The sequence below is a fragment of the Vipera ursinii genome, assembly GCF_947247035.1.
Source record: "Vipera ursinii genome assembly, chromosome: 6".
Taxonomy (NCBI): domain Eukaryota; kingdom Metazoa; phylum Chordata; class Lepidosauria; order Squamata; family Viperidae; genus Vipera; species Vipera ursinii.
This window is the reverse complement of record NC_139515.1, coordinates 59,253,108-59,265,283: the sequence shown is the minus strand read 5'-3', so window position 1 is coordinate 59,265,283 and position 12,176 is coordinate 59,253,108. Positions and strand designations below refer to the sequence as shown.

General features: G+C 40.3%; 2 protein-coding genes across 4 annotated transcripts; both read left to right on the top strand.

Moving 5' to 3' along the window:
* Positions 1–982: 982 nt before the first annotated feature.
* Positions 983–4,817, top strand: PHETA2 (PH domain containing endocytic trafficking adaptor 2). 2 transcript variants are annotated; one of them, XM_083366203.1, is made up of 2 exons: positions 983–1,223; positions 3,270–4,817. In XM_083366203.1, the coding sequence occupies exon 2, from the start codon at positions 3,283–3,285 to the stop codon at positions 4,090–4,092; it is 810 nt and encodes a 269-aa protein (XP_083222329.1). In that variant the 5' UTR covers positions 983–1,223; positions 3,270–3,282; the 3' UTR covers positions 4,093–4,817. The 2 variants fall into 2 exon arrangements, with proteins under 2 accessions (XP_083222329.1, XP_083222330.1); XM_083366204.1 differs by having other exon boundaries at positions 1,006–1,223; positions 3,274–4,817.
* A 3,297-nt stretch (positions 4,818–8,114) lies between these two features.
* Positions 8,115–11,889, top strand: SMDT1 (single-pass membrane protein with aspartate rich tail 1). 2 transcript variants are annotated; one of them, XR_014492969.1, is made up of 4 exons: positions 8,115–8,425; positions 10,398–10,538; positions 11,067–11,143; positions 11,665–11,889. XR_014492969.1 is itself a non-coding variant. In XM_083366774.1 (3 exons), exons 1-2 carry the CDS (start codon positions 8,282–8,284, stop codon positions 10,533–10,535), a joined length of 282 nt encoding a protein of 93 aa, XP_083222900.1. In that variant the 5' UTR covers positions 8,115–8,281; the 3' UTR covers positions 10,536–10,538; positions 11,665–11,818. The 2 variants fall into 2 exon arrangements, 1 of the variants encoding a protein (XP_083222900.1); XM_083366774.1 differs by lacking the exon at positions 11,067–11,143 and having other exon boundaries at positions 11,665–11,818.
* The last annotated feature ends 287 nt before the right edge of the window (positions 11,890–12,176 follow it).

Below are 12,176 nucleotides of genomic sequence, written 5' to 3'. Positions count from 1 at the left end.
GAGCAGCTCGAGAGCGCAGCCAAGCTGACTCTGTGCAGCCCTTGGGGCTCCCTGAGCAGCTCAGTGTGAGTGCCCCCCCAGATGTTGCGCCCGGTGTGGCCGGCCCCCCCTGCACCCCCCACGCTACGCCACTGACTGCAGCAACTGTACTTCTCCCTTCTGAACAGGTACGCAATACCTTTTGTTCATTAACTATCATTCTCGGGCCCAGAAAGTCAACTTCAATCATATTTCTATTGTGCTCTCCAGGGCCTGCCCACACTCAAGAGTTCTTCAAATATACTGTACGACCGACTCACGACGCCCAGCTAAAGCAATCCGCCTCCTGGCAATTGCCTATGGATCCTGTTTTCTGACTTCAGTCTGGTTCAGATGTACTCGTGGCCTCGCGATGCCCTCTAGTGGCCGAAAATAAAACTAACATATTTAAAAGAAAGCTGGGGTTCTGCATGCGTAATATGGTAGGACATGAGTAGTCACTAAATGGGGAGTTACCCCTCGCCTCTTTCAGGTGATACGTTGTGGTAGACAAGGAGTTACATGAGATTAGGGGGAGGTTGGACGAGGAGTGGGGAACACTAAATTCAAATGCCAGTCAGTGACCAATCTCGCAGGTGACTTGAAATCGCCTCCCAACCGACCTCCTCAGTATAGTCGGAAAACAAAATGGGAGAGAGAGGAACTATACCCATGACCATGTGTTTCTAGAGGAAAAGTGGTAGGGCATAGTAAAATAAATATCAGAATATCACTTATGTCTCAAATGCAGGTTCCCCAAATAAAAGCAACATTCTTCGGGTTGGGAAGAGAAAACTTCGGCTGACTTGGAGATGACCCACCCAATTTTTATGTTAAAGGAAAAGCGATGCCATCGCGCAGAACAGAAAAACGATGGAGAAGCCTCTGCTTGTTGACGTACGGCTTGCTTCTTTCCTACTTGGCTTTCAGGACCCCAAGAGAAAAGGGGGGGGGGCTGAAAAGAGGAAAACCTCCCCTCGGGAAGCTATTGGAAAATCTGGATTGAGAAAAAAAACTCCCCCCCCCCCCCGGATAGAGGCAGGATTTGCTTCTGCTCTAATGATCCTGCGCTCCGGGTTTTGCCCGAGGACCAGGACGCCGTAACAGGGAAGTCCAGCAGAGGAAGGAGGACACGCGACTACTTAAGAAAAGCGGAGTAGATAAAAGACGAAGCTAACGTCGTTCTGGGTAATGGTGTGAGTAAGGTACGATTATGGATAAGGGTCGCTTCAGCTTCTTAGGATAGGTCTGTCCCTGAACTAGCCTGCCTTTTCTCTGTGACATTGAAAGATTGCGAGAAGGGTTTTCTTTCTGAGAGAAAAGGAAAAAAAGGAAATTCCAGACCTAGGGTAACTTTTAGTCTCTGCATGTTCCGGGTCCGCCTGAGATGAGGAAGTGACTTTGCTGAAGAAACCATCTATTTGGTCTTCTCCAGGCACTTGGGGAAAAGCAGGCTCCACGGATCTGGACAGTCAGCCCAAGTTGGAGAAGGCTGCTGTAGAACCAGGGGTTGGGTTCGTCCTCCTGTCTTTACCTGCAGATGCCAGGAATTAAACTTGCAGCCTTTTGCTTACAATACAGTGGCACTTCGACTTGGACCTTGTGCCATATATAAGTGTATAACTGCAACAACTTCCTCTGTATGTTCAGGATGATGCCTTCATTTGTTTCCCTGCTCATATCTCAGGCTGCCTTAGGGGAACCTTACCATTAGTGTTTCCACTTTTTCCTGACACAGCTAGGTAGAATCTCACGTTTCACTATTGTTCCTTTGTGGTGTAGTCAGGAGCGAGAGCAGCCTGGCACTTACTGGCCACTTTAGACTGGTATGGGCATCCCCCTCCTGGCTACTCCTTGGGCATTGTATTCCATGGCCATTCTGGTTTGGGCAATAGGTGAGTCCAGTTGTTTTCAAATTGGGTTGTATTAAATATTAGATATAAAATGGTGATCAAGCCCAGTATTGTTATAAAAAGAAATCAAAAGGGGGTGCTGCTGAATCCAAATATTTAGGGGAAAAGGCAGGTCTTAGACTTAGCCTAGGAAGAGCAGAGTTGAGGCCTGCCATATATTGAGAGAGAGAGAGAGAGAGAGAGAGAGCATAGGAGGAACCACCAAAAAGGCATGCTCCCCTGTTTTCTACAAGAAGGTGAAGTTTAAAAGAGAAGTATGAGGAGTAAGTTGTACTTGGAACATGTCTTCCCAATGGGAGCATAGAGTCAGGCAGATGTTTGGTCTTATGCTATGTAGGATTTTAAAAGTGATAACCCAGTGGTTCCCAATCTTTTTGGCACCAGGGTCTGATTTCATGGAAGACATTTTTTCCACAGACCTGGAAAAGAGGTCACTTGCCTGCTGCTCACCTCCAGCTGTGCAGCCCGGTTCCCAACAGGCCACTGACTAGTACCAGGGGTTGGGGGACCCCTGTGATAACCAGCAACTTGAATCCCACTGAGAAGCCTATTGGGAGCCTGTGCAGTTCATGAAATAGCAGTTTTATGTAGGTGCAACAAGCTATGCCCCAATGTCTGCTGCTGCATTCTCAACTAACTAAGCTTCCAGAAGGTCTTCAAAGCACCCCATGTAAAGTGTGTTACAGAGCCCAATCATGAGGTTGTTAAGGTATGAATGACCATAAGAAAGTCTTCACAGTCCAGGAATAGACACAACTAACATTTTCAGAATCCGTGAGTCCAGGGAAACCTTGAGATTACATACCTCATCTGAATGTGGCAGTGCCAACCCATCCAGGACCAAGGATGGAAATACTCCAACTCTTGGATCTGGGGGACCCAAACTCTTAAGGAAAATCCATGGTCATTTACACTGCAGGTGGCAATTTGTTGCAAATAAATGTAGCTATGACAAAGATCAAGATTTTTTCATTTTATTAAACAAGCAATGAGAGAATCCCTTTTTATTATTTTAGTGTCAGAAGTTATATGGTCTAGCTCCATAGTGTATAAATATCCACAATAAGATCCTTAGGAAGGAAGGTTAAACAGCAGACAGGAGCATCCACTGGAAATGGGGTGTCAAAAGTCAAAAGTGGTGTGCATGATGACATGAAGTCCTGCACATAAAAAGAGTCACGCCTTTGCCTGCATGGTTGTGACTGCCATCTCCATACAATCAGTATTTTATAGCAGTAGTGTATATGTGTGTATATAGTGTTATATTAAGTTTTATCTGGATTAATAATATGCATCATGTGATAATTCAGTACATTTCCTCTCATTCTGTTCTGGAAGGCAGATTACTACAATGAAACTCAATGAACGTAGTGTGGTACATTATGCCACATGTGACTCTCCAGCCGATCATACTGGTTTTTTGTGCAAGCGTATGGAACGCCATCATCACAACCATCATATCACCTCTTACCAGCGCCGCTGGTTCATTCTCAAGGGCAACTTGCTGTTCTACTTTGAAGAGCGGGAGAACTGTGACCCCCTGGGTCTCATTGTGTTAGAGGGCTGCACCGTGGAACTATGTGAAGCTGCCGAGGAATTTGCTTTTGCCATCCGCTTTGATAGCAGTGGTTGCAAATCTTATGTGTTGGTTGCTGACTGCCAAGTTGCCATGGAGGCTTGGGTGAAGGCACTTTCACGAGCCAGCTTTGATTATATGAGGCTAGTAGTTAAGGAACTAGAGAAACAGCTGGAAGAGGCTCAGAGGAGCTTAGCTGCTAGCCATAAATCACCAAAGAAATTGTCTTCTGGCCGCAAAAGGCATTTATCAAATCCCATGATGGTATCCATCCAAGAGCATCCTGTCATCTTGGAGAATGGTTACTCCACAGGGAACAATAGTTGCACGCTTTCAGAAATGGCATATTCTGATTTCAGTGGAGGATTTCTGAAGCCCCCACCTTTACCTCCTCGTCGAAAACCGACAGGCAGTGCAGTAGGTGGAGCATTGTTGGCTGGGTTTGCCTCTGCCACACAGGAAAGTCCTGTATCTCCAGAGACTACCTGCTTCTCAAAGTTGCATAATTGGTACGGTCAGGAAATTGCAGAGGTGAGAAGAGAGTGGATGGAAAGAAAGAAGACAGTAGAAATAGGAACACATTGAAGAAAATACATTTTGTAGGACAGAGAGAAATGGACATAAGGTAGGTTTCTGCTTACAGAATCATATGGTTGGAAAGGACCTTGGTAGTCTTTTAGTCCAAACCTCTGCCCAAGGCAGGAGTCCTTATTTTACTTGCAGGTTTTATTCCTAGTTGATAAAATCTAAGAAACAGCCATTATTGCATCTTCCAGACTGGATGATTAATAAAGTCTGCTTTCTATTATATATTACCACTACACATTATTGCCAGGAATTCTAAAAACACCATATTCCTAATTATGCACCATTCAGAATTTAAGAAGATATTTCTAAGAAACTGCTATATCAGCTCAAAAGAGTGTTCCAGACCTTTATTTCAGAAAGTCTACTTCTTCATGCAAGAGAAGAATCCATGTATCATTTCCTCCTTTTTTCTCCATACACAACTATTAATTGTATTTCATCTGTATATTGTAGCTATTTTGATAGATGCTGGAACAATATAGTAGTGAGTTGCCTTTCTGTTCATTACAAAAACAGATCATACAATGTATACATTATATTTTAACTATAGGCATTTCATATATTTTAGATTTTCATGCAAATGAGGACAAAGCTGTGAAAAGTTGCTTCCATACGACCACCTCAAGAATTTATAGTCAAAATATATTTTTTGTTCAGGAACGTCCCACCTCATGCACTCAGATGCAACACTGGGCAGCCTCATAAAATATAAGAACAGTGTATGATTCGTAGTCATACCTTAGATATGCCTTTAGCTGAGTTTACCTGTTTTTTCTATCTTTTGGAACTTCGTATATGGACAGTCCTTGAAAACAGCACTGAAAAAAATTGACATATCACTGTTTTTCACACAACCCCACTGCAACATTCCCATGGCCATGTGATCAAAATTGGCATCTGACTCATATTTATGACGGCTGCAGTGTCCTGGGGTCACATGATCACTTTTTGTGACTTTCTGACAAGCAATGGGAAAGTAAGATTCACTTAACCATGTTACTAACTTAACTGCAATGATTCACTACACAACTGTGGCAAGAAAGATTGTAAAATGAGACAAAACTCACTTAACTATCTCACTTAGCAACAGGAATTTTGGGCTCAATAGTGGTCGTACGTTGAGGACTGTTTCCACTAACACAAAAGGTAGAAAAAGCACAAGTAAGGTTACCAAAGCAACACAGTCTAGATAAAAAAAACCAAATAAATATCAGCAACTGCTTTCAAATTATTAATGTAATGTGTGCTCATTTAATCATCCTCAGTATCACTTCCATATAATAGTTTCCTAAGACTGGACTAAGCTATGTTTGTTTCTTTTGATACTTTGTTCTAAATTCCATCCATAATATTGCTACAGATTAATGGCAAGAAGTCATCCAAAACAATCTTACATAATTTCATGTGAATATGAGTTTAATTTTTTAGTGTTAAGCATTCATTATTTACCATTCTGCTGCTTTCTGATTATGGGGGGCCCATTCACAATTTAATGGCTTACATTTATGACCTTGAATGTAGCTAATTATTGAATTAATGAAACAAGAACCTTACAGATTAATACAGCATTAGTAATAGCCATCAGTTACATACTTTGTTTATTGGGCATTTGCAATAATCTAAGATTACTTCAGAAAGAAAAAGAATTATCTTGACTGCTCAGTGAAATAAAACTAAATTGCCATACATTAGTAAAATTAAGTTTGGGGAATTGTTTGAATTACATTGGGATTGATGTATACCTGGTTCCAGAAATTATTTTTCTTCCAGTATTTTTCATCACAACCAATAATACTGTTATTAGTAATAAAAAGCATGCTAAATTTTATAATAAAGCTAATAACCTATAACATTCTGGTAATGTTATATTGCATATTATGTTATATGAAATGTGTTTTATAGATTGCATTTTACCCAAAATAGGAAAGTACAATATTATTTCATAATTATGTGTGGCTCAAACTTGATTATTTTTAAAATAGCGTACACTTACTTTATAGTTTCCAGAAGGGAGTCTATCTTAATCCAAGTCTACCTTGGAAACAAATTTATGAATTGCAGATTTTCATGAATGTTTTTTATTTACACAAAAATATGAATAAATATTTTGTTTTTAAAATTATCAGGAGAACTGTTTTTACTTTAGAGTTGAAAGGTTCTAAAAACTTCTAAAAAACCAAAAAGAAACCAATAGTCTGTGCCCATAAGATAAAGAGAGGTAGAAATAGCATATATGCTGTCATGTGGCAATCCCTGATAATTTTATCTTTGCAAAGTCTTATCTTGGGAGGCCATCACATTTTCTAGTGATTCCCAAAATTTCAGTTTTATTGATACATTTTTGGTGAAATTATCTGCTTTTATCAGTTCAGCTTCCATGCCATTATCTAAGCTTGATGGTTAAATTGACTTTTTTTCAGCTCAGCCATAGCATCAGAGGAATTGTAACAGATTTTTTTACATTAAGAATGTTGGCGCTCTTGAAAAGGCAGTCCGTCCACTGGAAAGAAACTTCTGCCTTCTGTTGTATTCCAGCCTACGCCCGGCCCTGTTTGTGTGTCAGGGACAACCCACTTTTTCCTTTGTACAGTCAATAGGCTGGAAAAACCCAACCCAAATTTATTTACAGTTCAAACAAAAAAGCAACAAAATATTTCCTTCAATAAATGAATCAAAATATCAAACAAGAGTCAACAAACAAGAGTTAAAGAGAAGTTGCAAGAACAGACCAGGTTTCTCTTAGAATGTCTCCAAACGCTTGCCTTCAGCAACCAGCCCCGCCTACACCTTCCCCTTTTATTATCAGTCCCAAGGTGTGGCTTCTCACTGCCTTCTCCTCCTCTCACTGAGTTGCCTCATTGATTTTCTCTGCTCTGCTCTGCTGGATTGCCTTCTGCTTTTAGTGTCTCTGAACAGATTCAGCTGTGACTCTTCTGAGTCCAACACCTCGTACTCACACAGCTGAGTCTCATGAGTTACATGACTGGAGGGGCCAGGCTGAGAGTCTTGCAGTGCATCAGAGCCTCCCTCTGACACCAAAGGTTCTCCAAACCACTCATCCTCCTCAGATTCATCGGACTCAGCTGCTGGGAGCACAGGCTGACACTGAATCACAACACCTTCGTTTGTTTCTAGATACACCCATCACCATCATCACAGAGGTTCAGTGGCTAGGATTTCACCGATCCTTTATGCAGAGGAAAAGGGACTTGCTGGCCTCAACCTCCCATCACAATGACTACTTAGATTTAGTATGGAACATGAGGCATGTGAAGTGAGGAGCATTGGTTAAATGTCCAGTTTTGGAACCATCTATTTATTGGTCAGATACAGATATCTTGCTGCAAAGTGGGCTTTGAAATTTTCTAAGGGGATTTGGGGAGTGAAACGGTGAAAGTGGATCTTGGAGCATTAGAAGGAGCGTGTGGGTTAGCTGACTTCAAAGTAGAAAACAGGTCTTTGCTTTGAGGTATGGGGTTAATTTGGACTGGATCTGGCCAGAAGCTGCAAAGAAAACAATTCCAGAAAAATAATTGCACCATAAATGCCAGAACTTAGCTGAGGCCTCCATTCTTAGCCCACATCTGTCTTCCTTCCCATCACTATTATAAGAAGAGTCCAGAGCCACTTGTGCTTTTCCTACCCTGTTTAAATTTTATAGAGGACCTTGGAATGCAGAGGTAAGATCATTTACCAAGGCAATCAGATAATCTTGAATCCATAACCGAGACATTGGTCATTCAGCCCAATTCACAGGATCAAAGGGAAGCACATTTAGACTTGCAAGATTCTGTTACTGCAATTGCTCTAATAAAAATAGTTTTAGGCCCTCACTGTCTATTAAGTCTGGGGGTTGACATGGACTGAGAAATAAGTCAGGACAGCCCAAATTACAAGACTCCAACGAATCACAGGAGGACAGCAGAGATACAAAGATAGGACAAAATTCTGTTACTAAAGTATTCTATTTTTTATTGGCAGCTTTCGATGCCGCTCCAGAAGAATTTAAACATGTCATCTAAACGGAAACTAAAAAAAAGACTAATTCAAACAGACAACTGCGATTTAAATCTCTCCTTCCGCCTATTGATATCTCGCGAGGTTTGAAAAAACACCGCCCATTCTTTCGCTAGTTCCGGTTATCAAGAAAGTGTCCGATTCCTAGGGGAGGAGCTGCCTAGAGGAGATGGCTTCGCGGTTATGGTCAGTGGCTGGCTCTTGGGCAAGGTTGCGACCCGTCGACAACCAGAAGGCGCCCTTAGCAACCGTTTTATCCTCACGAAATATAACCGTCACTCGGACCGGCGCCATCTTGCCTAAGCCCGTCAAAGTAAGTGAGTGTGAAAGGCAGCCGTGGCTTTTAAAGGGGAAACGGGTAGGAACCAAACCGAGCAATCGCTTAGCAAGGATGGCGTAAATTGGCATGTTGTGTCAGCCAATCGCGTGTAGCTTATTGGGAAGGGCGGGTTATATTAGTGTTCGTTGCCTAGCGATAAAACAGTTGCTGGGGCAGACGCGGAAATAACGCGTTGTTAAAGGGCGAGGATTTTATTTCGTCTCAGAGAAGCGCTGTGGGACAGTGACATCCCCGACAATAATAATAATAATAATAATAATAATAATAATTATTATTATTATTATTATTATTATTATTATTATTATTATTATTATTATTATTATTATTATTATTATTATTATTATTATTATTATTATTATTATTATTATTATTATTATTATTATTATTATTGAAAAGCTGAAGTCGTGGTCCCCCTCCGTTAGTCAATATGAGAAAATGTTACTGGAACTTGGAACTTCCCAATGAATCTTGTTTTGTCGTAATTGACGGGAACGCTTTTAAGTTGGTTGGCCAAATACTCAGCAGGCCGGCTTATTTCAGGGACGCCGTTATCCTGTTGCAAGCGGTTTCCTATTCTGTCATCCCCGAAAATGCCGTATGCCACGCCGCAGTTATTTTAAAACTCGGCGGCAGCTTCATCTGCAATGTCTATGGAGATTCTCAGTCATCCAGGTCATGGTTGTCCCAAAGGTGCTTTTTCAAGAAAAAAAGCCTCTTGAAAAAGCACCTTTGGGCGTCACCTGACAAGTGGTTAGATTCGAGGAAGACCGATGTAGAGGGGACACGAAAGCCCCGCGTAGGTTGAAAATCAAAGAGCTAGGTCAGGGGTAGGCGACCTCGGCTCTTTTATGACTCATGGACTTCAACATTAACAGAGGGATAGAATCAAGATCAAGTGAAGTACTAATACCACTTCTTTACAATGCCTTGGTAAGGCCACACCTGGAATACTGCATCCAGTTTTGGTCACCACGATGTAAAAAGATGTCGAGACTCTAGAAAGAGTACAGATGATTGGGGGACAGGAGGCTAAAACATAGTGAACGGTTGCTGGCATTGGGTATGTGTAGTTTAATGAAGAGAAGGGTGAGGGGTGACATGATAGCAGTGTTCCAATATCTCAGGGGCTGCCACAAAAAAGAGGGAGTCAAGCTATTCTCCAAAGCACCTGAAAGCAGGACAAGAAGCAACGGATGGAAACTAGTCAAGGAGAGAAGCAACCTAGAACTAAGGAGAAACTTCCTGACAGTTAGAACAATTAACCAGTGGAACAACCTGCCTCCAGAAGTGGTGAATGCTCCAACACTGGAGGTTTTTAAGAAGAGACTGGACAGCCATTTGCCTGAAATGGTATAAGGTTTCCTGCCTGAGCAGGGGGTTGGACTAGATGACCTCCAAGGTCTCTTCCAACTTTATTATTATTATTATTATTATTATTATTATTATTATTATTATTATTATTATTGTTGTTGTTGTTATTGTTATTATTATTATTATTATCTGAGCTGACTCAGGAATTCTGGGAGTTGAAGTCCATGAGTCATAAAAGAGCCGAGGTTGCCTACCCCTGAGCTAGGTGGTTATGATGACTGGGATAGAAACTGAGATCATCTAAACACGGATACAGTTGTGTTCTGTGATATCTGTGTTTGTAATTTGAAACATCCTGAAGATGTATTTTATTAACTATATTATTCCAATGATGCTGGGTACTTAATTCAGTCTATGGATTCTTCATAAATTCTTCCTCTGAAGGTAATTTTCAAAAATGCTTGCACCTGAAAGTAACTACAATAAGACAAAGAGTTAAATTTACTGAGGCAGCTGCATGATTCTTTTTGTTCTTTCCATCAGTTCTACTTATACTCTGGCAACTATAAATTTGTTTGTGTGCATTTGAACATGTGCCAAGAGATATTAACCAGCTTCTCATGAATTGTTTTAGATGCCATTTGGTCTTGTCCGTGTGTTTGCCGTTGTAATTCCCTTTCTCTATGTTGGGACACAAATCAGCAAAAGTTTTGCAGCTTTGCTTGAAGAACATGATATCTTTGTACCAGAGGATGATGATGACGATGACTAATAGGTACAATTATAGCTGCCCAACCCTTCTCAGTGTTAACAGCTGCATGTATCCTCTAACTGGCATGCTAGGAGGTTTGGGGAAGTGATTAAATGAATAGTTGGTCTAGGACAGGGGTGTTAAACTGCCAGCCCACAGGCCAGTTGCATCATACGGAGGCCGCACCCACTTCAGCTCCAGCAATGTAAAATCACAATATGTCACAACACGTCATGTGATGAGAGTTTGACAACCATGGTCTAGGACAAAAAAAACCCCTTATAGCTCCCAATAAAAAATAAATTTGAAAGAATTGAAAGAACTGAACAAAATCTATTTTTGTCCTTCCCTCATGTATTTTTGACCACATAAATTTGCAGATTTAGGATGAAGAAGCTGGATTATTGTTTATGGTTACACAATTGAGAATTAAAAACTCCTTGCTGCCAACTTCAAACAACTTTATAATCTAATTGTGCATATAAATGGATGGGGACAGAAACCCATCCATTTATATCTTTTCCATATCTTAACATCTTTTCATTATCATAGCATGAATGGTCCCCTGTCCGATATCTTCCTTTCTTTTTCCTGTTATCTTCTGCATCCAGTTCGGCAGTAAAGCTAAAGTAAGCAAATGCAACTTATGCTTTACCTACTTTTAATTATGTCAGTAGTATTCTTTGTATAACAACTATAGCATGATGGGAATTGATATTCCAAGACTTTGTACATACTTGATATTCTATTCTGTAGTAAGCTAGTAAAAATATGTTATGTTAAATACTTGCCAAAGACACATTAAATTTGATTTAATAGTATATGCAATCATGGGACAGTATTGTGTTTCTAATGTGCATATTTATATGTATATGAATCTTTTCCATTTCAGCCAATGCATTCTTTGTTTCCTAATCAGAAAACAGGTCTACGCTATTATTTTTTGAGCTGAAATAACACTCCAGAAATTAGTATCAAGGAAATAATTATTCCCTCATGCCCTTTTAGAGCAAGTTGCACATTTTAAAAGTGTTATCCAATTGTGCACAAGTCTCTTGTCCTAAGCTTTACTAGTTCCAAATAGCACAGAACTCGTACACTGTAATCACAAAATAGTTTCACAGTGTGGAAAATTTCTTGTTTTTTACAGGTCTACAACGTGGCAGTAAGAGGAACAAAGCCATAATAAAGTGTTCTGATATGAATGTTTAATCACCGCTCCTCTCAGATGTCTAAAGAACATATTTTGGGGACAGCTGGACTACCTATTGTACCAGGGATTGCTCTGTGCATGTGTAAACAAGGGTGTTTAAATGCTATATCTATTTAAAAATACATATATATGTCTTGATCCAATAATTGTTGCATGTTTACAGTATACCTTATTTCTGAATACACTGGATCCCTAATTAATAGTGAGGGGGAAAATTATTTGATCCCCTGCTGATTTTGTATGTTTGCCCACTGACAAAGAAATGGATCAGTCTATAATTGTAATAATAGCTTTATTTTAAGTGAGAGAAAGAATAACAACAAAAAATCCAGAAAAACACATTTCAATAGTTATAAATTGATTTGCATTTTAATGAGTGAAATAAGTATTTGACCCCTTCGCAAAACATGACTTAGTACTTGGTGGCAAAACCCTTGTTGGCAATCACA

Excerpts from the sequence above, each read along its gene's own strand:
- SMDT1 (XM_083366774.1), top strand. The coding sequence starts at position 8,282 with ATGGCTTCGCGGTTATGGTCAGTGGCTGGCTCTTGGGCAAGGTTGCGA. Across the intron at positions 8,426-10,397 it reads TCTTGCCTAAGCCCGTCAAA|ATGCCATTTGGTCTTGTCCG; the intron begins GTAAGTGAGTGT and ends GAATTGTTTTAG.
- PHETA2 (XM_083366203.1), top strand. The coding sequence starts at position 3,283 with ATGAAACTCAATGAACGTAGTGTGGTACATTATGCCACATGTGACTCT.